This window comes from Peromyscus maniculatus, chromosome 2 (genome assembly GCF_049852395.1).
Source record: "Peromyscus maniculatus bairdii isolate BWxNUB_F1_BW_parent chromosome 2, HU_Pman_BW_mat_3.1, whole genome shotgun sequence".
NCBI lineage: Eukaryota > Metazoa > Chordata > Mammalia > Rodentia > Cricetidae > Peromyscus > Peromyscus maniculatus.
The window spans coordinates 21003865-21030797 of record NC_134853.1 but is presented as its reverse complement, the minus strand read 5'-3'; the positions used below and the strand labels follow the sequence as shown (position 1 = coordinate 21030797).

The following is a 26933-nucleotide window of genomic DNA, read 5'->3' as shown; positions in this document are numbered from 1 at the left end:
AGAACTACAGCTCCAAGCCTTTCTCTTCTGCTGGGCAAGACAGCTCAGGAGTGAATTCAGCCTTTCCCAGGAATCCTGGACTCAAAGACAACTGTGAGGACTCTTTTAGTGAGTAGGGCCTTATTTTGCTTGATTCAACATTTAACTGGCCATAACACATACACACACACACACACACACACACACACACACACAAAATCAAGAATAAAACTGAGTTTTGATTCATCGTAGTCCTGACACTACAGATATCTAAAAGATGGGATATTTGGGGAAACATGAAAGATGACTTAAGTGCAAAAACTTACACATACAAGAATTAAAGTTCCTCAAAAATGGCTTTGAACTTTGAACTACTCCATAAATTATATTTTGATATGGGTATGAAAGTATGTCTATTATTTTCAATGTCACAACAGTGGCTTAATTCTCTTAAAATATTTTGTTTGTAAAATTATTTTAATTTTTAAAATATATTTTATATTTTAAAATTATATATATTTATATTTTAAAAATATAATTAAAATTTTAGTATTTATTCACTTACAAAAACTTCAAAATATGCATATAAATTTCCCAATCTTTTTCCTGTGATTTTTAAAGTAATGTTTCCATAGTTTAAAGTGATTGTTACAGAGTTTATAAGTTTGTATACATATGTAGAAATACATATATGTATATTCATATAAATTAACTTTATGTTAAGACTTTTGCTTAAATAGTATGTTACCATATTTATTTCTTATAATTTCTTTTCTAACTAACAGTATTTCCAGGATTCACATAGAGTTAATTTATTCCTTTTACTTAGAGCATACAAATTCACAATGTAGATCCACTACAATTGTTTTATTTTATTTTGTTTTAAAAAAGTAGAAAGGGCAAGTGTGAAGATATTAATGAAGAATTCTTCCTCACACATATTCCCAGTCCTTGCCTCCTTTGGTTAAAAGCACTTACCTCCTCAGCAAAGTGAAAAAAATTCTCAATGAAACAGTCATGTCACAACTTTTAAGTTTCTAAGTAAGCTTTAGAAAAGTATGTCAAAAAGGAAAAAAAAGTCATTGAAGGGGCCTCAGAGTCAGCGCAGGACATACCCAGACCCTAGAGTCTCAGCACAAAGGAGATTTATTTGCACCAGAAGGATAAGCAGCTGCCTCTGGATCAGGCAAAGCCAGCCCAGTTGTCCTTCTGGAGCAAATACATCTCCATCCTGAGAATCTGGTGTCTGTGCATATCCTGTGCTGACTCTAAGGTCCCCTCAGAAATGAAGGCCTTAAAACAAAACTTTGCAAAAAAAAAAGGTATTATTTTATTTTAATTTGTAACATCAAAATTAAAATTTGTGCAGAATTTAACAAAACAACAACAACAAACAAACAAATAAAAACAATGCTAAAAGAATAGCTTGGAATGAAAATGGTCAAAGAACCAAAAGAAAAAGCTGACAGGGAAAAGATCAAAGTGTCCCCAAGGCCATCTCTAGACTTCCAGAATAAATGTCTGTCTCCATCCCAACCACATCCAGTCCAGAAAACTAGATAATGTCTCTTGAAGTCAGGGGTCCATGCAGGTCTCTAGGAAAGGAACATTTCAACCAGGGGCCTCCAAGGTATCATCGGAAGCTCATGCTTCATCACAGCACAAGGAATGAGTGCAAAACTTCGCTAGCTTTAGAATAAAACAACTTACCCATTTCTCTCACTATTTTTGTGAAGCTGGAAATCAATGAAGACTTTGCTGGCTTATGCTGACTCCAGGAAGTCAGTATACTCAGTGTCCTGTTCTGGAAGGTGATATCATACCCCTCAGTAGGCTCCAGAGAAGTCAGATACCCAGAAGACCGGAACACCCAAGCCTGGAGATCCCTTAGCAGCTGGGATTTTACCTGTTGTTCCAGGAGAACAGAACAGACAGTCTGGAGCCAGTGTTTGTTTCCAGGTCTACTCAACATACAATCTTTATCTTGAGTTATAGTAGCATAGTGCTGCCAACTTTGATTTGGCTTGTAAAACTCAGCTACTATATCCTATAGCTCATCAATGTATGTTTAGATTGTTTCCAGATTTTCACTATAGAAATTACACCATGATAACAATGTATATATACATACATATCTGTTTCTCTGAAAGAGATAGTCAAAAATAAAAAGTCAGCATATTCTTTAACACAAGGAATTGTCCCACTCATTTTATTGCTAGAACAAGCTGCTTGGGAACTGGGACTTTTGCCTGTTCTGTGTTTTGTGTACACAGTAAGTTTTGAACAACTAAACAAATGAGTCTGTGCTCTCTTTTTGGTATGTTTATCTTCCAAATAATCACATAAGCTCTGTATGTTCTGAAAAACAAGTCCAATGAGGAATGCCAGATAGGGTGTGAATCCATTGAACAAGAATCCCTGCACCAGAAGAAATCCTCTGTTGCCTGCAAATTTTACAGTATGATTTTGGGGTCTGTGCTAATTACTCTTCTTGTCAATGTGAGAAAATGTCCAATAAAAAGCAAGGGTTTGACTTGCAGTCTGAGGGTGCAGTCCATAATGGCAGCAGTCACATTGATTCTGAGACAGGAAGCCAGGGATGAAACCTGACGGTCAGCTTCCGCTCTGGTTTTTATTCAGTCACATAGTATGGTACTACTACATTGCTTAGGGTGTAGTCAGTCTCCTACTCCAACTGGCCCAGTACAGAAATTTCTTCACAGGCAAATCCAGAGATTTGCTCCCTAAGTTATTCTAAATCTTGTCAGGTTGACAATATTAACCACTATGATCCTCTACGAAGCACAGGTGTGTTAGTGAGTTGCAGATATATGTTAGTAAAAGACTTTTTTCCCCAACGTCACCATCAGTGAATTTTAAAGCAGGTACCAGCTATCAATTTAAACAGAGATTGACAGAAACAAATACAATCCACTGTGATACAAAGTAAAGGAAATAAGGCCGGAAGGGAAGGGAAGAAAGGATGGCAAGGAAGTAAGAATCCCCCAACTTAATTGTGCCTGAGCTGCCTTGGCTGGGATGACAGGTGACAGCGTTCCTACTCAGAGAACTTGAGTCTCTTATTCAAAGTTTTACTTCCCTCATGAACAGCACTCATCCTTAGCATCGCAGGTTTTCTCTTGTACCTGTCAATCCAGGTGACAGAAGCCTAGGTGAGAAGTGTGACAGCTATTTGTACTAGATATCTGAAGACTGACACAGTCTTCCATCAGGGTCAAATATTGCCAAGATATCACTAAAATGGTCACACTGTCATTTCATTTTTTTTTCACCCAGGGCAGCTCAGATGAGTCAAACATACGTGAACTGTCATTTCTAAATTCCCAAATGACTTATCAACAGCAAGCAAAAGTCATGTCAGGGAATTTTCCCTTCATGATATTAAAAATCTAGATCATTTGAACTGTGAGTTTAATATTTAAACTAAATATGGTCGTGGAACATATATACCTTGAGGAAAAGATGGAAGGGAAGGAAAATGGAGCAAAGCAACGTGCCCTCGAGGCTATTTTTGAACTGTATGATTATATAAGGTATTATGTTCTGCTTCTCTAAGTCAATAAGTAGACAAGATCTCATAGAAATATTTTTAGAGGAGAGAGGAAGAAGATTAGTGAAATAAATAAGATAAAATTTTTTCATCCTTATTTCATTTTATCAAGAGGCTGTTATTACACAGATGAGCAGCTGATGGATTCTCTGACAGACTAATAACTGAACACTTCTTGGTCTGGGCTGTGTGAGCCTAGTCAGGGATGCTTTAACAGGGGCCAGGCACAAAACTCACTCAGAAAGTTCTTGAGGCACACCATAAGGCCCTGAGTTTATTCCCAGACCCCTCATTAACCAAGCCAGATATGGTGGCATGTGCCTATAGTCCCCATCCTACAAAGGCAGAAACAGGTGGATCCCTGGAGCTTCTGACCTGCGAGCCCAGCCTACTTACCGAGCTCAGGACCAGAGAAAGACGCTATCTCTGTCTCTCTTTATATATATATATATATATATATATATATATATATATATATATATATATTGAGAAAAAATATCCAAATGTGTCTACTGGCCTTTACATACATGTGTGCACACATGTGCCTTTATGTACACACACACACACACACACACACCACACACACACACACAATCATGCATGACATTAGTAGTACTAGTCTATCAGATTAAAGAGACCTGGATGTTACTTTTTCATTCATACAAGTGTGTTCTAAGAGCTTACTAACTGTGCACTTCATAATTTACTTGGTTATCACCTTAATTCTCATAATACTTGTATGTCTTGGCCAGCAACATTACCTCATTTTAGAGAAGGAAATTAAACTCCATTGTGCCAAGATCATATGGCCGTAGCTGTCACCCTGTAATGCATAGGATTAAAATGCACACAGTCTGGCTTCAAAGCCTAAGCTTAACTATGGTGCAATTAATTCTCATGTTTAGATTTCTTCTTATAGGTAGGTACCCTTGGGTGTTAGGTTCTCAAACAGCCTTAAACTATTAACATCACTGTTATTGCCTGTTTGATTCCCTCTCACAAAACTTAAAGAAGTGTGTGTGCGTGTGTTTATATTGCTGGATATACAATGTATAAATAAGAACTATTTCACAAAATAATTGTCCTTCAAATGCTTAAGATTAAAGAACCTTAGGAATCAGACTATCTGTGTTCAAATCTCAGTGCTTACACTGTGTCGTGACTCTGGGCAAATCTTTTGGCACTCATTTCAGAAGAGGTAATAAAAGCTCCTTCTTTGTATTATTGTTGTGCTAATTAAACATGAAAAATGGAAAGCCTGAAACAGTCTTTGCCAATCAGAAAGCAACAAAGTGAGGAATCCAATTCACAGACCATTTTCATCATTGTCAGGTCCCAAAGAAACTCGGGACGAATGTCTAACTGTGCTGCTATTAACAAACTAAAGTGCTCCATTGGCCTCTAAGCTCACTCACTGCTGTGGCTCCCCTCCGCCTACCCCTTACTCTAACCTTGAAAGTTGAGGGGCTTACTTCCCTTCCCCAAGCTTCTGATTCCTCTAAAAATCTGCCATTTCAACTGGGCCATGTGTTCTCTCAGTTCTCTTTGCCCTCTTGGCTCTCTCTTGGTTCTCTTGGTTTCTGTCTTGGTCCTCTGCTCCTGGCTATTTGTCCCTCTCCTTGGTTCCCTCCTCTCTCTCTCTTCTCTTCCTCCCTTGCTCTGCCCCCTGTCTCTCCTGTCATGGCCCAGTTCAGTCTGGACTCTTCCAGATGCCTCTGGCTGTACTCTCCCTCATATCTACAATAAAATCTTTTCCTCAACTATACCTTGGAGCAATCATGTCTTCATTTCATTCAATCATATTCTGGCACACAAAAAAATGGATATTTCATCAGTATCAAAGGCTGATTGAAATTCCAAGGAAAACCACTAAATGAATGAAAGACAATGAAAACATCTTACACAATAGAACACTATTCTTCACACCTTAGCTATGGGCATAATTTACCTATGGGACAAATAACCTCTGCTGTACTTGCTGGTTTCAAACTATGATTAATGCATCAGGGGAGGAAAAAAAAAAACTCCCAGTTGATTTCAAAGCATATCTCAAAGTGACTGACCACAGAAATAATTTGTGACCTTTGTAAAATTATACACTTCCTGGTTTTACTATAGAGGTTTCAGTTCCTTAGAACTGACATGGCAGTGAAGATCTGACACTTGAGAAGCGGGCTGGCAGAATTTCTTTTTCTTTTTAACCTGGTTTAAGAGTTACCTATGGAAGCTAGCTAGCTATGCTATAATGTTTCAAGGAATGCATTGTCAGTCTAGCAAAGTCAATCCTCAATGACAACTTACCCTGCCATCAACTCTGTCCGAGGTGCCACTCAGAATTAACTTCCCTTAGGAACTTACTGCCAACCACGCTTGTCCCTCTCTCCAGTGAGGGTCATGACACACTGAAGCTTTTGTAAAATACTTACTAGAAATATGTTAATACTCTAACACTTTATTCTGTCAGTAATTAAAATTGTGATGAAATTTACTGAGTGAGAAATCATACTTTTTAATGAACAATTTAAGAAACTAGAGCAGGTTCTTCATAACGGCTAAATCAGTGGTTTTCAACCTCAGGGTTCAACAACCATTTCGCTGGGGTTGACTAAGACACACAGATATTACATTACAGTTCCTAATAGTAGCAAAATTACAGTTATGAAGTAGCCATGAAAATAATTTCATGACTGGGGGTCACCACAACCTGAAGAACTGTATTAGAGGGTCACAGCATTAGGAAAGTTGAGAACTGTTGTGCTAAATAGTAAAGACTCTGAAAAGACTCTGCCTCGGACAGAACCTTACTTCTCCTCTATGCCAGTTTGGTTATTTTTCATAATGACCTTGTGAAATAAGCATCGCTTCACCATTACGTTGATGAGGAAACTGACAGGTGGGCAGTTGAATAACCTGTTCAAGACTCCATGCACAGCCAAAGGATGAGCTCACATTCAAAGCCAGACACCAACCTTTTGTTCAGAACCTTTCCTCCTAACTAAGAAGAGGCAGCTATTTCTTGTACTATGAAAGACATATTCAACCAAGGGTTTTCCTAGTGTGCTCTCAATTTATCATAACACTCTGAGCAACCCCACCTTTTTAGTCTTTGTTAGAAGCACTCCACAGCCCCCACAATGAGTAGGCAGGGAAATTGGCAGCACAGGCCAGAGTCAGATTTAGTCAAACATCAATCCACTTGTAAAAGTCCTTGTAAAAAAAATGTCTTTCATGCTCTGCCAAGCAGTGGAAGAGAGGCTGACATGAAGGTTATATGAACTTTCATCCCCAAACCTCAGAGCATTCTGCTATGCAACTTCCAGCATCTCTACGGATTTCCTCATCTCCTTGGTCATTTTCAACACACTTGGAAATGTCTTTCCCCACAGGACACAGAATTTCTGGGTGGTCCCTTGGAAACCACAATGGTATGTGTCCGTCATGTTAAGTTAAGTAAGTTTCTTGCCTGACCCTGGTTGCAGCCTGCAGGATAGAAGGCAGAGATCTATACCTCTATTACTCCTTAGGACAGCCAGTGCTATTCACATCTGCTCTGGCCTTTCTGTCTTTCTTCATTTGAAGCCTTTCCTGTAGATCTCTTGGAGTAGAAAAAATGGGGACATCTCACAATGGGTGTCTGTAATTTCTCATGCCTGAGAAAAACTCTAGCTAGAGACGAGGGAACTTCATGACTGTGATCATTGTTTTCTAGCTTTGTTCCACTTCACTGATACATTCAATCCCCTAATCACTGCATACTTGCCAAGGGCTTTGTCAGCCCTGGAGCTGATAAACCACCTTTGGCCCCAAGCAGACAGTCAAGAGGTTCATAACAGAAGCCAGAGAATCATCATGAATGCCAGAGTATAGAGATGCCTATCCCAGCTTTGGGGCGCTGAGTAAAGACTTAGGGTAAGAGTGAGGGAAATATTCCTAGGGTGACTGGACATGAGGAACTACACTGAGGTAAAGCAGGCAGTTTTTGGATCAGGAGTATTCCAGATATTAAAAATATCATGAGCTGAGGCTTGGAAGAAGAAAAGTGAAACCACATTTGTGTATTGAATGGATGGAGTATGCCGGGGATTATAGTGTATCCAAGTGAATATGAGATGTGGGTGCGTGTGTGTGTGTGTGTGTGTGTGTGTGTGTGTGTGTGTGTGTGTATGTGTGTGTGTTTGGGAGAAGGAGGAGGGAAGTTTGTATTATAAATGTTTGGAGTGGAGAAAGAAGGATGAGGAATATTATGTGAAACAAGAATGGTGGGAATTGATGGTCACCTCCAGGTTCTAGGTAAGGTTCTAAAGTCTGTTATTGTACAGCCAGGAAGCCGAACAGAGGATCTGGAAGTGACCCTACACTAACAGCTGCCTTTTTATTCCTTTCTAGATCAGAAATGCCAATGTGTGTAAGGAATCTAGATTTAAAAGTGTGTGACATGAAAGCAGAGGGGGGTCCAAGTGGGGTAGACGAAGAGATCTAAAGAGGGAGCAACAGACAGTAGTGGGAGAAAAAATTACATTGCACATTTTCTCTCATATGTGGAATGTATACACGTGTATTCAAATATATATGACACAGAGACAGACAGGGAGAAATTTGAAGGGTGAATGAGGTATACAATTGGGTAGAGAATGAATGATAGGGCTGAGGTTGTGAATATGAAAAACAGTACAATCGCATATCTATGGACCCATTATAGTAAAACCCATTATTTCCTGCTCTTAAAAAAAAAAAAAAGAAAAGAAAAGAATCCCTGGAGTGCATGAAGCCCTAACTTCCTAAAGCCTGGACACAGGACTTTCCCTCTTGAGGTTCTCTGATGCACTTCCCAAAGGCTCCCCTAGACTCTCCAGTGTGATATGAGAAGCTGGATTCTGAGGGTATTGCCCATAATGGACTGGAGACAGACAGCATGGGTCTAATTCCTGATTCCAGTGACTCATTCTGTAAACCAAGGTCAACTACTTAAGACTCGATGTCCCAGTTCCTTATTTATAAAATAAAAAGATCTTGATCCTTATGAGTTGTTCTGTACACTGAATACTCATAAAAACACCCAGCACATTCCACTGCATACATAAAAGGGGGCCTCAGCAAGGGTAATACTACTCTACTTACTATTGCTATAAAGTTCCATCCTGAATCTGATCAATTAGGTGTTCTTAATTAACTAAGAATTTACTTCTTATTTAACATATAAAATGTTTAAGGCATGTTCATAGCAGGTGACAGAATGGGTTCCAGAATGTTTTAATCTGCCACATGGTGCTTATGTAAGCATTTTGGGCCTCAGTTATTTTATAATGAAAATGTAATTTATACCAATGGAATCGATAATCATATGCAATTCATGTAGTTGCTTCAGACCCTGGAATATATTGTATAGGTAACTGATATACACACTACATATGAAAAATATCAATTCAATCTTATTTTATGCATAAATAAATACTTAACAGTGAACTTTTTGATGAGTTTCATAAAAAGACACACGAAATTAACATATATTTCATCAAAAGTAATGTGAATACAAGTTCTTCTATAGTAGTTTAAGGAACTGAAATTTTTACTAGCAACAGGGTGTCTATGTTCATTTCTCATTTCTATAACAAAATACCTGAGGATGTGGAATTTCTAAATAAAGAGGATTTACTTAGTTCACAGTTTTAGAAGCTGAGATTCAAATGGCAGGAATCCTATTCTGGACCTCTCAGGCAATAGAGCCTTAGGGTGGATTCATTATGGAGGAAACAAGGAAGAAAGACAGGGTAGGACTAGAAGCCAGAGGAAAAACAACCTATACTCTCAAGAATTAGCTCAGTGTTCTACAGAACTGTCTCAACTCCTTTGGAGGGAAGTGGCCTAATGATCTTCTTAGGCCCCACCTCTGAACAGGACCTATCACCTCTCAACATTACACAATGAGGACCAAACTTGCAACACATGAAACCATGAGTTACAAATTACATCCTAACCTAAAGGGAACAAAAGGAGTGTGGGCAGGAAATCTTCCCTCAGCATACACAAGGAATGGGGCGACAAAGCAAACACACACACAAAAAAAATGGTGACCAAGGAAAGTTCCTTAGAAACATGAGTGCTAGCTACAATACAATAACATGTCAAGAAGTAGCTGTCTTATAATGCCATGGGATTCTCTGTTTCAAAATAATGCAAAAATGCATCCATTCAGAAGACTAAGTGAAGTGGGGTGTGAGCAGAAGGAAGAGTAGCCCAAAAAAACCTCTGCACTGTTCTCTGTGGGCAAGTGAGTCATTTCTGTTTAATTTGTGTTTTTATTTTCTCTCAGGCCAGTCACCTTCTCTAATTCATTAATGCACATAAACCTCATTTTCAAGATACTTGCAATCAAGGACAGAATGCATTCTCTCACTCTCCGATATGAAGCCAGCTTCCATCTGCCCCAGCCACAATAACAAGGGGTATTTCTATTTAATTAGTAAAATTGATGCAACCAACAAAAATATTTACTTTTTTTTTAAGATTTATAAGAAATAACTCATGGAGATGGCATTGAAATGCCATACTTTATTGGATCGATGATGCCATTAGTTATAAGATGACACTGTATTTTTGTTTGTTTGTTTGTTTGTTTTAGATAGCTTTTCTCTGTGTAGTTATTTTGGAACTTACTTAGTAGACTGGTTGTCCTTGAACTCAGAGATCCACCTGCCTCTGCCTCTTAAGTATTGCCACCATACATGGCCCGAGATAATTTTTACATCAGCCATAAAAGGTGAAACACCTGCACCTGTCAGGTAGCACAATATCAAGGTATGTGCAAGCATTCAGTCCCACCAGCTCTCACCTCATTGTGTCTTTATCTTTATTTGTAACTGATTGGTAATGACTACTTGCCTCAGTGGCTTCTCTTGGCATGTGATTAGGAATGTTTTCCGCCACATTTTTACACAAAGTGCTGCAAAGCTTCTGCCACTGTGCCTTTCATTCTTCCCAAGGTCCTGTGAAGCATTTGGGTCTTGCTTTCCAGGACAGACTGGAATCATGACTATCACTGCTTTCATTAATACCTGCTCCACTGTTATGAAACTCATGCATTGTTCTTTACTTCTTTTTCTTTACAGGAACAAGAATACTTCTCTTTCATTTTTGAGTTATAATTTATTTCTCCTATAGAGATGTCAAGAGGCAACTAAATTCAAGATGTGGAGTATTGTCAATGCCCACAACTTGAGTAAAATTCATCGTCAAGAACAAGTTACTACCGGGCGGTGGTGGTGCATGTCTTTAATCCCAGGACCGGGGAGGCAGAGGCAGGCAGATCTCTGTGATTTGGAGGCCAGCCTGGTCTCCAAAGCGAGTTCCAGGAAAGGCACAAAGCTACACAAAGAAACCCTGGAACAAGTTACCCATGTGCAGGTAATGACAGCTATGATGGTGATGGAAACAATCCATAGATTACAAGACACATCCCCTGGTCAATGATATTAAAATAGGAGGTACCCAGAGAAGAGTATTTTAGAGTCAATTAGAACAGCAATAGGGAGAAAAAAAGAATTACAATAGGGCTTTGTTCTTGTCTCCCAGACATCCACACATCATCATTTTGAAATAAGATATAGATAATACAAAGAGCTGAGGTAGCCTTCAAAGAACCATTTCAGACAATAAGTACTGTAAGTGTTTAGTGCAAAAGGACAATGATTTGTGCTTTAGTTTCTTCCCAAACAGGAAAGTGGGGACAATTCTGGTTTTAAATCCTGTGGCCCTCCTTCTCAGTTACAAAATATTGAACAGTACTATTTTATACAACAAAATATGACTGTAATTTGTAGGTATGAAACTCATGTAAAGTTTAACAACACAAATCAGAATGCAGCCCATCAGTAGTGTCAATGGAGCAAACAGAAAAGAAGTCCATATACTCAAGAACTCTACATGGAATTCCTTCTGGCCTGTCTCCTTTTAAGTTGGCACATGACAGGGCCTGTATGTAGGCCAAAAATTCTCAAATATTTACCAACTCAAATATTCTCACTTAGTCTCAAACCACCATCATTTAACAAAGACTCAGCTCAACTCCGCAAAAAGAATAATGAGGCCTGAGCATTGTTGGCTGATAAAAAGGTGATTGGGATCATTGGCAGGGATCCAATCAGGAAGATAAGGGAGCTGAGTGACCAATCAGTTCTAGTGCCGTCACCCAGAGGACAGCCACCTGTCCTTCTGTCCATGTCTTACAGCCTGCCTCCGTGAAGCATACATCAGAGGCTGTATTCCATAAATCTTGGCAGAGTACCTTGGACTTTGTTGTTATTCTGAAACATATGTCTATAACTTATAGGAGTTGAGTTGTGTGTCCTTAAATATAGGCTGATGTTCTGACATGGAATGCTTAAAATGTACCTTTAAAAGAAACATTACCTCAATGGTCACCAGATTAAAATGAGATCTTAGGGTAGGCCTGATCCAATGTTATTTTGTACCATTGTAAAAAGGAGGACAATAGACAGGGGACATTTCCATTTGGGGGAAGGATACTGTGAAGACACTTGGTACAGCACCACAAACCACAGATGGGAAAAGGTAAGAGTGATGTACATGTAAGCCCAGGAGTGCCAGCGATTGCTGGCAAGTGACCAGAAGCCAGACAAAGCCTGGGAAAGATGCATTCCATCGGGTCTCAAAAGGAGTATGATAGTGCCTTGGCACATTGGTTTCTGACTTTGAGCCTATTGGACTTCTAGGAAATAAATGAATTTGCTTTTTAATGTGCTTGGATTGTGGTGCTGTACAACAGCAGTACTCAGGAACTCATATAGCACGCACATCAGTCTTTCTTTTAATGGGCTTCTGAGGATGATCAAATGCCAGTGCTTCATTATTTGCTCAAAAAAATTTTCAAGCAGAGGATGGTATGGAAAAGAAAAGTCAAAATATATCTTATTCACTTGCTGCAAGCCAAAAAAAAATGCAATAGACAGCAACATTTTTGGCTTGTGTTGGATTTCCCACAGCCACCAGAGGAAGTGCTGATGTAAATCTGGCTGAGTGGCTTGTTTTACACTGGAATGTGATCAAAACAAAACAATACACATCATAACACAGATTTCTAGTACTGCTCTTTCACCAAAGGAGAAAGCTGATAAGCACTCCAGTTGCTGAGGAACTATTTAATCATAGCTAATTAATACAGGGTCACAATCAAGGAAGAAGTTCTGGTGTTCAGCAATTCCACTCCCTTAGTAATGAAATAAATTTTCAATTCAAAAGATACAGTTGAAATTTGACTTCCAATATCTGCAGTTAATGGTTTTGTTAAGAATTCTAGACCTCACTGTCTGCTCAGGCATTTAGAATATAAAATCGGTCTGTCTTTTGAAAGAGCACATAATCAGAAATATTTCATTTGATCTCATTCAAGACATGCTATGGCTTACAACATCCAAAATGCAAAAATTCCACTTTAATCCAAAGTCAGCCAAGGTTTTCACTGGCTATATTAAACTATATGGATTTACATTGTTAGTTCTTATTACTGAGGATTGGATGGGTATTGGATTGTCTCTAAAAAGAAACATTGTTGTCCAAGTGGCTGGTAGGATGAGCCTCCTACGAAGTATTTTAAAGTTAGAGCTTATTGTTACCTTTATATGTGCGTGTATTAGTATTATAAAATGGAACCGCTATAACTTCTCTTTAAAAAAAATTAATTTTCTGATTGATCTAAAATGACATAAGAAAATTCTCTACAGGACTAGTGCATTGCTTATACCAAAGAAAACTTGATTTATATTTTAATCCTGTTTTAAAATGAAGTGACAGATTGCTACAGCTGTCTCAACACAGATGTTTTTGTTGTCATTGTTGTTCACAAGGATTCATTAGTGCCCAAGAAATGAGAGCTCCATTTCTTTTCTTTCCTCACTAAATGTTCTGCATGGTTTTCCTCGGTCACTATTACCTTCATGCCCCTTTGATTCACGCTTCTTAATTCTACAAACTCCTCATCACTTCAAACGAGCCACAGTTCTTTAGATGTGACTGAAAAAAAAAACAAATTAACAGTTTTTAACAGATGGTAATTTCCCTCTTATCCAAACAGCATTTTCTGAAAAGACATAAGGCATAAGCTACTGTTCTGAGGGAACTCTGTTGTCTCAGGATCTTAGCAGACAGCACAAGGATGCTCAGGAACATGGCATCGGGTCCCTTGGCCCTCTTCTGTATGCAGTCCTTCCCAATGATTGTTTCAGGAGCTCCTCATAGGCTTGAGTTCCAAGTACAATGTTTGTTACTTTGTATTTGCTTCTCAAAAGACAATAAATATTGCCAAAGGACCCAATTTAACAGGTCTTTTTTAAGAGGTAGCCTATTGGAATCATGTCACTGTAACTGACTTGGTTTCTTAAGGGTCGTTTGGTGTTTTTAATTATGAAATCAATTGATTAGAAACAACTCAACATGTTCTGTTTGAGGTTTCCCTTTCTTTATGACTGCCCTCCCTGTCCCATCAGGTATGGATTTGCTTTTTGCTACTGAAGCCAATATGTTTGACTTGGTGAATTTTCTTGAGTTCTTTTTCTTTCCCCACTAGGATATGTTTTTCTCAAAGAATTTCTTGATCAGTTCCCTATTGAGATTTCATGTGTCTAATATATTCTCTCCATTCATCTGCCCAAATAAAGATTAAATCTAAGATTGAAAATTTTGTGCCATAGTTCAGTGTTGAATGTTGATTATCACCAAGAGATCAATCACAGCAGTGAATTTCTGATGTAGGGGAGGCATGGGACCAGGAAACTGTGCAGCACAAGTTAAAGAACTCCCCCTTTGGAGGTCTTAAATTTTACTGCAGCACTGCCTGGATAGTTAGTGGAAATTTTAAATAAGACTATTTTTATGCCTCCTGTCTGTCTTCCTCTGTATTCAGGCAGTCACAGATGGACCATCAGGATGAATGCTGTCAAGCAAAGGAAGAGTGATTGTTACCAGAGAGTATTAGAGTGTGTTAAGAATCTTAATGTTTTCCCTGCTGTATTATGACACAAGTATACTAACCTGATATAGATGCTCTAAGACTTAACAGTTTAAAGTTTTAAAAAAGCAGCTTTTTCTCCCAGCTGTCCTTCATGTCTAGGAGGGATTAGTTTCAAGACCTCTGTCCAAAGTTCACAGAAGCTCAAATTCTTTTCAGAAAACAGAGTAGTCTTTATACAAACTCACTTATTTACTTTAAGATATTATAATAGTTACTATTTTTAAAAAATGCTTAGTATAACATAATGTTAATTAAATAATAGTCGAACTGAACTATATTGCTTAGGAAATAATAATGTGATGGTTAGCTTTCTCAACTTAACACAATCTAGAGTAACCTAGGAAGGGAGTATTAATGAGATATTGTTTAGATCAAGTTGGTTTCCTGGGCATGTCTGTCGAGGACTGCCTTAATTGTATTAATTGACAGAGGAAGACCCAGCCCACTATGGGTATCACCATTCCCTGGGATTCAGTCCTGAACTTAAGAAAGGTGAGTTGAATAATAAGCATATATGCATTTATTGCCTCTTTGTTCTTAACTACGGATTTGACGAGCTGCCTTGACTCCATACAATGATGGAATATATATATATATATATATATATATATATATATGTATTTATGTATATTCCATATATGCACATGTGGTTTCAAGGCTGACTACTCTGCATTGAACAATCAATAAGGATGCTAATCCCTGGAAGAGGTTAATTCTCCTTCTCCCAGAAGTCAGTAGTCTTACTCTGGCATTTGCCTATTCTGGGTATCATGTATGTGAAGGACTGCATTCACTTAGTACTGACTTTCAATGTTTATTCATATTCCACCACTTTCTTTTTTTTTTTTTTGGTTTTTTTTTTTTTTTTTCTTTTTTGGTTTTTTGAGACAGGGTTTCTCTGTGTAGCTTTGCGCCTTTCCTGGAACTCACTTGGTAGCCCAGGCTGGCCTCGAACTCACAGAGATCCGCCTGCCTCTGCCTCCCAAGTGCTGGGATTAAAGGCGTGTGCCACCACCGCCCGGTTCTCCACCACTTTCTTTAAGTGTTATGATTTACTGTTTTTAATTGCCCAATTACTAAACAGATGATGATGCACAGCAGCCCAGGAAACCGTACTTGTTAGATGTGCATCCCCTAGAGAAGCATTCTCACATGAGCTCAGTTTGATTCACTCCATTTCTGAATTATTCCTGAATTATTTGCTTGATAGAACTAGTCTCTGCTTTGCCATCCTGGTTGGAAGCAGAAGATGCATGAATTGGGCAAGGTTATTTAGTTTAATAAAGGGCTTGACTCTTTAAAAAGTGTCGACAGGGCTGAAGAGATTGCTCAGCTTTTAAAGTTTAGGCTCACAACCAAAACAGTGTGGGCAGGATATACAATCTACACAAGGCAGTGCATGGAGCTAGTGAGATCAAAAGGCAGTCACCATTCCCAGGACTGAGAATCAAGGCTGCAGAAAGGTGACTAGATCCCAGGGAGGAAGCTGAGGAGAGCCACCTGTGTAGCTTGAGGAGATGAGCCAAGTGCCAGGAAGGCAAGCCTCTGGCAGGGCTCTTCTGTCAGAGATGGTACGGCAGGCCTAACAGGAAGGGACATGGGGAGGGCACTTCCTAGGGATCCGTATGTCCAGAGAGATGCTTGGCAGAAGAAGCAATGTGATGAGTGAGCCAGGGAGGCAGGCAGACACTGTTCAGTCCCTGTAGTGACACCTCTAGATCTTCAGGAAAGTCACAAATAACAAGATACACATGCAAAGAGGATCTCTTCAATTTCTCTTCTTCCTGGAAACCAGAATAGGACTGTTCTGGGAACGTGGGGCTAGGTGTAGGAGTAAAACACACAGTAATAAGAAAAAAATGTGTGAGAAACTTCATTTTTTTCCCTTAATCCATTCAGATATCCAAGAGACCAGAATGGCTGAGATGTATTTGCATCAAGAAATGGAGAGACCTTATCATTTCTGTTTTAATTGAATTTTTATATAATATATTTTTATCATATTACTTTCCCTCATCTAGCTCCTCCCAGATACCTCCCCCCTCCCTGCCCACCCAACTATATGTTCTTTCTCTCTTTCTTTCTTTCCTTCAAAATCAAAAAACCAAGAAACAAAAACAAAAAATAAAATCTACAAAAATCAAATCAAGCAAAAAACCAATAGGATTTTTTTTAAATGCCTAAACAAAACAAAATGAAACAAAAAGTACACACACTATACACACACACACACACACACACACACACACACACACACACACACACACACACAATGGGGCTTATTTTGTGTTAGCCAACTACTTCTGGGCTTCTGGGCATGGGCCCCGCTTTGGAATGTGTTTGGCATACTCAGTGACACTCCGTTGGAGAAACTGATTTCCCTTTGCTGGCCAGTATCAATTGCAAACAGCTTCTAGGTTAGGGGTAAGACCCCATGTTCATTTCCCCCTCTCAATGCTGGGACCCAGTCTGACTTCAACTCATGCAAGTCTTGTGCATCCTGCCACAGTCTCTGTGAGTTCACATGTGCATCAGTCCTATCGAGTCTGGAAGGCACTGTTCTCTTGGAGTCACTTGTCATCTCCGGCTCTTAAAATATTTCTGCCTCCTCTTCTGCAGAGCTCTCTGAAGCTTGAAGGGAGGGACATCAGTAATGTGTGCTCCAAAGTCTCTCATTCTCTATCTGTACATTCTTCAGCTGTGGGTCTCTGTGTTAAATCCCATTTACTGCAAGAAGAAGCTGGAGAGCCCATCATTTATTACCAGTAAAGAAGTGGCTTTACTGCTTTATCAGTTATTACAACCCTCCCCACATAGTCCTTTAATTAAACCGAATTCTAAATGCATATATCATGACTTCTTATCCAACATGAATTATGTCTCTTATTTAGTTACTAATGTTTCAGTGATGGCATGTTTTAAATCCCCCTTCATTGCAAATAAAAAGTGTCCTAACTACGTAAAAGATGGTTTCTTATTTTGAAAAACCAACTACTGCTTTTACAATATTATTTCTGTTAGAAATGTGCATTTTGATTCCAGATAAGTCTTTTGTGATGTACTTGTGTGTGAACTTGGGACCACTGAGCTTAACAACTGGGTCTTATTCAAAAGAAGAGAATGATAGGGGAGAATACAGAGAAGTCTTTTTATAAGGGAAGAAATTAGTAAAGATGCTGCTTGGGGAACAGACAGTGCTTACTTAAAGGGAAATGTGTCACACAGAAAGAAGACAATGTACCAGGTCAAATATGCGTTGCCACGGAATCTGAAAAGCACAGTTTTCAACAAGGCATTAAGGAAAACTAGATAAATAAAAAGAAGTTCTTGTGAGAAGCTACAGTGAGGCAGGCCAAGTTCACTGTTGAAACTGTTCCAAATGGAGAGAGGCTCCAGCTAAATTGAAGGCACTGGCACTTCTCCTAGTTGCTCTGGTTACTGAACCCTTTCTAATCTTAATGGCTTTATAATATCCAAGTCACATGCAAATAAAATATGCTTTCTTTGGAGATTAAGGACAGTGCTCATGGTGAAAGATGGGATCCTGAGGAAAGATATTTCGATAATCTACTCGAAACAGTGCTTTCCATGAGTGTTATAAATTATACTATAGGCTCTCACACTGACCTGGACACACATCTCTGCAAGGCCAATGTCCAATTCAGTAGCTGTTGAATGTTGTTTTGGATTCAGTATTTCAAAAAGAAAATTGCTGGTCCATGGATCATCATTCTATCCTTCTTTCCATCCAACACTAGTGTCAATGAACTACACATTCATGATTCTTTTTGATTGTGTAGACTGGGAGTCAATGAAATCCTGTGAAAGGCAACAGTGAAGTCTTTCTCCTTGTGACTTCTGAATTGCCTTGACTTGTATCTGTGGCCATTTCTACCTTGACCAATTTTTCTTCCTTTATTGCCATCACAAGTATCCAATTTGGTTATAAAGTCCACTAGTTATAAGAGCTAATGAAAATACTGTTGTCTGAATTATGATGTCATCCAGTTTAATATTTCTAAGATTACGAAGATTTATTACTGATTTCTAGTCTTAATAAGGCCATGGTTAGACATGAAGGTTTGAATCTTCAAAAAAGGGGGTTTGCCTGTCTATGTCACTAACTGTTAAGTGGAAGTTGGTATATCTTCTATTACAGGCACACTGCCTTTGCTACTTCCAGAGTGCTACACACAGGTCAATCCTTTAGATATATAACAACTTTTAAAACAGGAAAAGATAACAAATCCTTTCTTCCTGGAGTTCATATATTCATGAGTCATCTTTTACCTTGTCATGGGACAAGTAAGAAAACCAGAAATGGAAATACCTAAAGTTGTAATTACTTCTTTCAAGTAACTACATTAACCAAGCAGCTAACATTTTTCTTTCAGGAGCCTACAAAGCAAATGTTTGTTTGTATCATATTTTGGTTTTAAAAATGGAATGGTTACTTTGAATCTTACAAAGTAATTTAACTATTAAAAATGAACAGAACACTAGAGTCCGGTGTTCCTATAGTCTTAAGTTATCAGAGCATAATATTTATAATGAATCCACCAGGGAAGACTGGTGATTCTATTACTATTTAATTAATATTGTATGGGTATCTTTTGTAAACTATTTCAATGGTCATATAACAAATGGTATAATTTTTTCAGGCCAAATAGTTTGAGTTTACAGGGTATGACCTAGATCTACAAACATAAATTACATTGCTTCAGACATTCAAGGGTTATTTTTATTAAATATGTCTAAACTTCTCCAGGGATATCTCAAAGTGCTCCAAGAAGCATATATACAGTCTCCTACTGTTAACAAAAGTTGAGGCATACATGAATACCTGTAGGAAAATGTTCCCAGGTCTCTTACCCAGTTTGGTAATTCTTCTCAATAACTTCTTTGCTGTAGCTCAAGAAAAGTCAACAGTTGTTTCTGATCCTAAATGCTTTTCTTTGGCCACTGGGAGCCACAGAGAAAACTGATGCCAATCTCTAGGATTTGTACACACATATTTGTGCATATCAGCTTTGCCATAGGTACTGTTTTCCTACCCATACTTACTCTTGTTCTCACTTACTTATTTTAGTTATTTTTCATCATACATACTTTTAAACAGACTCAAGTCCTTGCTGAATGAAAATAGGCATACTATATCAAGGAAGTCCATACAATATATTTAACATAATATTAATTACCTATACTTTGCTAAAAATTGATTGTATTACCAGAGCTATTCAAGGCATTTCACATATTTTGAAACTACCAAATTTAAAAACAAAAAAAAATTGTTTTTATTCTGATGTTTATAACTTTTTATCCTACTTCAGACCTTACTTTCTTAGCAGCCTTGTCAAAAACATAAATCTAAGATTTATAGGAATATCCCAATTCTGGAAAAATCCAACTCTGGTATTCTGTTTTCTTGCACCATAAAAGACACTTACCTGTGGGTACACTTTAACCAAAATATTAACTATAATAAAGTCATCAGTTTACATAGTTTGATCCATAAGGCATAAAAATGAAAATGGTATCTATACTGTCTTCAACATCTTTGTAAATATTAATTAATCCTCAAAGATTTTTCAACTAAATAATGAGCTGATATTCCTAAGCCTGAAAAGAAGAATGCATTCAACTTTACAGACATTTCCATATACTTAGAGAACCAGAATGCAATACAGAGGTGCCCATCAGGACTATTAATACTAACACTATTCTGCAGAGAAACCATAAGATGAACCAGGAGATTCAGTCAAGATTACACAAAACAGCAATATGTAATTCAGTTGCTGTTCTTCGTCAGAGTCTGGCTCATCCAGTGAGGCCCTGACCACCTTTGAGAAGGTGAATTAATTATTAAAAAATTTTTGTAAAACTCCTGAAGTCAGCTTCTTCTTCCCACCCCCAGGGCAATGATGCAAACAAATGTACCAAGTGGGATGCAATTAAGGCCTCAATTGATTTCTTTCCCTGACTGTACATCAATAGCATTGGAGGTTTAATATTGGTCTCCCCAGCTAACCAGTTTCTTGCAAAAAGAAGTCAAAGAGCTTTCAACTTTTTGACTCTGTGTGTGAGACACGTTCTGACATGATCTCCATTCTTTTGTTAATACAGACCCTGTTAAGAGCATCAGTTGTTTGTAGTTATTCCAGAGAAGATTGCTAGCTAAGTCCATAAAAAGAAGCAAAAATTTTCCAAAAGCTTTAAAGAAAGGGCACTGAAGGTTAGGGGCTTAGTTCAGGGGTAGAAGGCTTGTTTAGCAAGAGCAAGGTGGGTTGTGTTCCTAACATCAAAGGAGAAAAAGGAGAATGAAAACAACAAGCTAATTTTAGATTATTGAATGTCTCTGGCGCATTTTCAACAATGTTTTTAATGTCTCCATTTTAGCTGTGCTTGTCTGGCACAATAGCCTAAGAACTATATAAGATACACTTGGCTAAATCTTTTTGACCAGTGTTACAGAGAAATGAAAATCTATAGACAATGTTTTTGAGATAAGTTCTCATTCTGTTATCCAGGCTGGTCTTGAACCTAAAATTATATCTTTGTGCAGAGATGACATAATTATTTTATTCAGTCAATGTGTGTGCTCTTGTGGGAGATGAACAGCTTCTCGGAGTGACTTATCTAGTAACAGAAAGCTGATGACTCCTATAACTGGGGTCTGCAGGAACCAGTGTTTCCATCCCTTTGTCGTGTAGTACTTCTGCCCTCAAATGGACTCGCTACAGGAATTTAAATGCCTCTGACACTCCAGGCACAGTGTCTATGCACTGGGGCATCCAGGAAGAGATACTTGCAATAAGATCAAGCAAGTCCTATCCTACCCAAAATCCATTAAGTTGAATATGACCATCTTCCTAGCAGATTGAGACTTGGGGTTTGAACCAATCTTATCTCCTACTAGACCAATGTTTCTCAACATTCCTAATGCTGTGACCCTTTAATACAGTTCCTACTCCTCATATTGGGTTGCCTTGCCAAGCCTTAATACATGGGGGGGTGGGGCTTAGACTTACTGCAACTTGATAGGCCATATTTTGTTGATATTCATGGGAGGCCTGCTCTTTCCTAAACAGAAAAGAAGTGGATTGAGCAGTAGAAGCAAAGTGAGAGGTGTTGGGGGGTGGGGGGACTGGAAGGAGAGGAGGGAGTGGAAATGGCAGCTGAATGTAAAGTGAATAAATAAACTTATATATTTATAAATTTATATTTGTATTCTTTATATATAAAGAATGTTCTCCTAATATTCCCTTATGGTGGCTATCAGAATAGATCTAATATATGAGTTAAACCATTCATTTTCCTGAATGATTTAAAGGCCAAAAAAACACCTAAAGGTAATTGTATTCTGAGAAAAAAAGCAGTGAAATGTCTGATGGTGGGACAGCACCTGATATATTCAAAGATCTGAAAGAGAGTCAGTGTGGTCAAAGCAGAGTGGGAAAGCAGAAAATATTCGGTGAGGGAGAGGAAGCAGAAGATATCATACAGGGGTGTGGACTGAACTTCTTTCTTCAGAGGAAATCCTGAGGGAAAAGTCTGCAGGGCACCTGCACTGTATTTCTTCAGTACTGTAATGCAGTTACATATTGAAAACATACCACATGTTAACGATGCTGTAGACTTTTCTGGAGGCCAAATCACCATATGAATGATTATTACCATGAGGAATCCCTTTCTCAACTCCAAGCAAAAGTTCCCACAGCTTATTTAGTGCCATATAATTTGTAAATTAGACTGGATCTTCTTTTCCACATAGCTTGAGCATTGCTTGTGTCTTGATGCTGCTTAGCTTCCATTGGTGATCATAAATTTGGGAAATAGAGAGCTGCGGGTTGTTGCATTTTCCAGGCCTCAGTAAGCATGGATCTTGTCATTTCTCTCTGTCTTAAGACGTGCACTGAAATTTACCTCTAGCAGAGAAATAAATAAATAGCTTTATAAATGTGTTGTGATAAAGACCTGAAAAATAGCAATAAAATATCCCCTTAGAAAAAAATGAATTCTGCCGGGCAGTGGTGGCGCACGCCTTTAATCCCAGCACTCGGGAGGCAGAGGCAGGTGGATCTCTGTGAGTTCGAGGCCAGCCTGGACTACCAAGTGAGTTCCAGGAAAGGCACAAAGCTACACAAGAGAAACCCTGTCTCGAAAAACCAAAAAAAAAAAAAAAGAAAAAAGAAAAAAATGAATTCTATTTAAATGATTTATGAGGACAAGTCTAAGATCCAAAATTATTTTATTTTGAGAAATATATTCTTCTTAGTCTAACAAATAGCATATTGATATCATAGCTCACATCACATAATTGGAAACAAATTGGAAGATAAACAATTAGACAAAATAAAATGGTTTCTTCTAATAAGTTGACGGTTATTTGATACACAAGTTTTACCTTCCCTCTAACCGAGCTACTCAGATGGAAGAAACTAATGAACTGGTTTTGTCATCTTAAACTCAGTCTAATTGTGTCCTTAATGTAAATAGTTTTCTGCGGGATATGATGCTTAAGGCTGTTTTCAAGACATTAAAATAATATAATGCAAACTTATGTTATGAATTTCACAGGCCATAAATCCAGGGGCTCGATGAGTTAACCACATAATTTAATAAAATTAAAATAAATCTAAATTTGTCATAAAGTAACACTGAACACTTTAGAAAGATTTTATATTATTTTTAAGAACACATTAAATAGAACTCAACGTAAAAAAAAATTAAAATGCTGTGGAGACCCTCCCCAGATATTCCCCACCAATGATTGTCAGCATTTGTCCATGTTGTATAATTATCTCCTTAATTTCCAAAATCATATTAAGATCTGAAAAATCACATGCAATACCTAGAACTTCTTTCACAACTGACTACAAGGTCATTATCATCCTTAATATCCTCTGCCTTTATTTTTATTTCTTATTTTTAGGCATAAATATTAAATCCAGTTTGAATTTCTTGGTCAATAATAGGAACATGGTAATGTTTATATTTTTGTAGCATTGGATTTCTGATGCCTTGTAGAATTCAATAAGAGATAAGCATCAAGGTTTTTTTTTTTTTCTTATCTCTAGATTTTCTTTTTCAGAAGCATAATTGATGAAGTTGGCAAGAGCAAAGGGAATGAGACAATGACCAGGAGGAAGAAGAACTGCTTTTCTGCTGGAAGGCATTGGGTGAGTTTTGACCATGGTGATGCAAATGACAAGAGCCATCTCAGGACAAGGGCATCACAGCTAAAGAGTATGATTTTCTTTGGAATTGTGCTAATTAAAAAATATTACAGTTATTTTGCTATAGTGCAATTCATTCTCTCAAATCTCCATGCCTACAGCAGTTGTTTTGTTTAGGCCTTACATTGTTTGCCCCTTGTGAGTTCTGTGGCTGTTTTCTAACTCTCCCAACTCCAGCATGTTTTTCTACACTGCCCATGTTGAAGACATATTTCTAAAACTCGGTTATGAGCATATTGAATTTCTCCAACTATTCCACACTGACTTCAGGATTAAGACTTCTTTAGTGTGTCTTAATTAAACCAGTCTAACTCCAACTTGCCTCTCTGCCAATATATTGCAATCTTAGGCCGGAACTGGACTGGCTATCTGTGTTCCCTTCAGGTGAGCACCAATTTCACACCATCTATTGTTTCCTACATTATCCTTTCCTATGTGAGCCTGAGGCCTCCTGGATGAAGTACCACCTTGTTTTCAGAGTTCTGACTACACTATTTTAAAGATCTGTTAACATCTGCATTTCCTAACCAATACCCAAACTCCATGTGCAGGACTGTCTAACTTCTCTGCTTTCTACTGCTTAGCATCTTCTAACTAGTCAATTAATGTTTGTTAAATAAATGCCCGAGGTAACAAATTAAGAACATTACATTCTGCTGTTTTTCAGTTAAAAAAATAAAATTGCCAAAATAAGAAAGAATCATTGTTTGGAAGGTCATTTACTACAGTAAGTCGTCATTGAGGTAGCCATTTACTCCTACTCACTTATTCTATTTCTTAAATAGAGCTATTCCAGAACAATAACACTGTCCATCAAGATCAGATCTGCACTAGCGTGCCTCCATGGGATTGTAATAGAACAGGTGAGCCAGGTGTGCCTGATCCACTCTATCATGCATTGTTGTCTCAGGAGCCACAAGCTAGGCAGTTCTGGGTTCCCAACAGTACTCCACAGAAACAGGGAGAGGAAGTTGATTCTGTTTCTCCTAAAATAAAACAAGCCGACATCCCAAAAGTGACAGGCCAGGTACTTGATTTTTTTTTAAGTCGAGCTTACTGCTTTATTTACATTGTGCTTTATCTTATTTCATAATTAAACCACGTGTGTGTTATACACTACCTTAAGCCCCTGAAGTAGAACATAAAATAGAAATAGAGCATAAAGTGGATAAAGTTACAATCAAACATATATGCTCTATCTGTATAATTACAGAGTTGCCTGTACATGCTATATAATATGTGGGCTCATTGGCTTCATATTTATAAGATTAAATTGATTGATTTCTTTGCTACCTGCAATATTAATGCAATTCTTTTATTATAAGAGTTTTTTAAATTTTATAATTTAATTCAATTTTACATATCAGCCACGGATTCTCTTGTTCTCCCCCCTCCCACACCGCCCTGCCTTCCCCCAGCCCACCCCCCATTCCCATCTCCTCCAGGGCAAAGACTCCCTGAGGATTGAGTTCAACCTGGTAGACTCAGTCCAGGCAGGTCCAGTCCCCTCCTCCCAGGCTGAGCCAAGTGTCCCTGTGCAAGCCCCAGGTTTCAAACAGCCAACTCATGCAATGGGCACAGGACCTGGTCCCACTGCCTCATTAACACCTCTGACTTGAACCCAGTGCACAGCAGCAAAAATATAATTGAACCAGCATGCCCCTTCTAAGATCTGAGGAATATTCAATTCTTTCAAATACTTTTTTAAAAAACACCTTTAGTCTCAAACGTCATAATTCAAGCTGCCATTTACTTTTGCTTTCAGATCTTTATAATCTTTACTGCATACCTCTGTAAAAAGTCACTTTATATCTCTAACAATACACATTTTTAATAAATCAACAGGTCATTCAGTTTTAAGGAACACAGGCTTTTCAGTGTTTATTATTCTAAGAGACACTGGGCAAATATATGATTCAGATTCTTTAAATATTTATCTAAGAGCCATATATGCCAGGCAATCTGACAAGACAAGATACTTTCTCTTGATGTCTCATTTGGTCTTTTTGACAGTGCAGAAAAAAGACATTATTACATCTAATTCCTAGACATGCAGCTGGGAGAAGGTAAGTTTCTTACCGCTGTTGCCTGGATTTGGAATGCTCTCTAAAGTCCCAGTGTCAAACCCACAGTCCCTAGTCTCTGGTGGACACATTAAGAGGTGGGGCTTGATTGGAGTGTCTTAGGTCTTGGGGTGTCAGAAAGGTTTGTTGATGCCTTTCTTTCCTTTTTTTTTCATGCAGAATGTGAGATTAGCAGCTTTGCTGCAGGGGCATACTCCCCACCAGCATGTGCTGCCTCACTACAGGAGCAAAAACAACAGAGCAGTCCACCACAGACTGAAGCCTCCAAGACTGAGTTTGAAGAATCCCCTCTCTATCAGAGCGCTGTTTCAGGCATCTGTGACAGTGATAAAAAGCAACATTCAATACAGGAAGAATGGAAAATGTGCCTAGAGCATCACAACAGACTGCACACTTTCAGTGAGCACATGCTAGCTGACAGTGTGCCTTCTTTAAGGATTTATTTACTCTGTGTGTGTGTGTGTGTGTGTGTGTGTGTGTGTGTGTGTGTGTGTGTGTGTATCTGTGTATATGCCTGAGAGTATGTGTGTATACCATGTGTGTGCAGATGTTCAAAGAGGGTATCGTATCCCCAGGAACTGGAGAACTGGAGTTACTTTCAGTTGTAAGCTATCTGATGTGTGTTCTGGAAACCAAACTCTGGACCCTCAGCAAGAGCAACAAGTACACTTAGTCACTGACCCACCTTTCCCCAGAGTTGTCTTTTTAAGACAGATGCTGCTTCTTCCCAGCATTCCTAGAATCTTACACAAGTAAACTCCAGACAACCATTCTGGCCTATTTGTGTATTTACTTTTATATGTCTGAACAGGTCATTAAAATCTCAATTGTTTTCAATTCTTTTAACATATTAAAAGCTAGCTTTTCCACATGATAGCCTATGGTTATTCTGCAATATCTCCCTCCTTTGTTTTATTAAAGTTTTGGAAAGAAATTCTTTGAAGTAATGTTTAAGGTTTTCTCATGGATCTGGAGGAAGCATTCCTATATTCTAACATTGGAATTTGAAGTACACAAATGGAAACTTGTTTTATGATCAA

At 38.2% G+C, this 26933-nt stretch overlaps 1 protein-coding gene across 7 annotated transcripts; it reads left to right on the top strand.

Annotated features, from left to right (window-relative positions):
• Window positions 1–26933, top strand: LOC143271803 (uncharacterized). Of its 7 annotated transcripts, none has more exons than XR_013048972.1 (5): window positions 1–108; window positions 23665–23752; window positions 24595–24672; window positions 25823–25875; window positions 26053–26933. XR_013048972.1 is itself a non-coding variant. In XM_076563824.1 (5 exons), the coding sequence occupies exons 1-5, from the start codon at window positions 6973–6975 to the stop codon at window positions 26057–26059; spliced, it is 243 nt and encodes an 80-aa protein (XP_076419939.1). In that variant the 5' UTR covers window positions 6338–6972; the 3' UTR covers window positions 26060–26933. The 7 variants fall into 7 exon arrangements, 2 of the variants coding, with proteins under 2 accessions (XP_076419939.1, XP_076419938.1); XR_013048973.1 differs by having other exon boundaries at window positions 23651–23752; XM_076563824.1 differs by lacking the exon at window positions 1–108 and adding an exon at window positions 6338–6975 and having other exon boundaries at window positions 23651–23752.

What these genes read in the sequence shown, in the direction of transcription:
- LOC143271803 (XM_076563823.1), top strand. An exon ending in TTTCTGCTGGAAGGCATTGG is followed by an intron (nt 23,753 to 24,594) that starts GTGAGTTTTGAC and finishes TTTCTTAAATAG; the next exon opens with AGCTATTCCAGAACAATAAC. An exon ending in ATGGGATTGTAATAGAACAG is followed by an intron (nt 24,673 to 26,052) that starts GTGAGCCAGGTG and finishes TTTTTCATGCAG; the next exon opens with AATGTGAGATTAGCAGCTTT.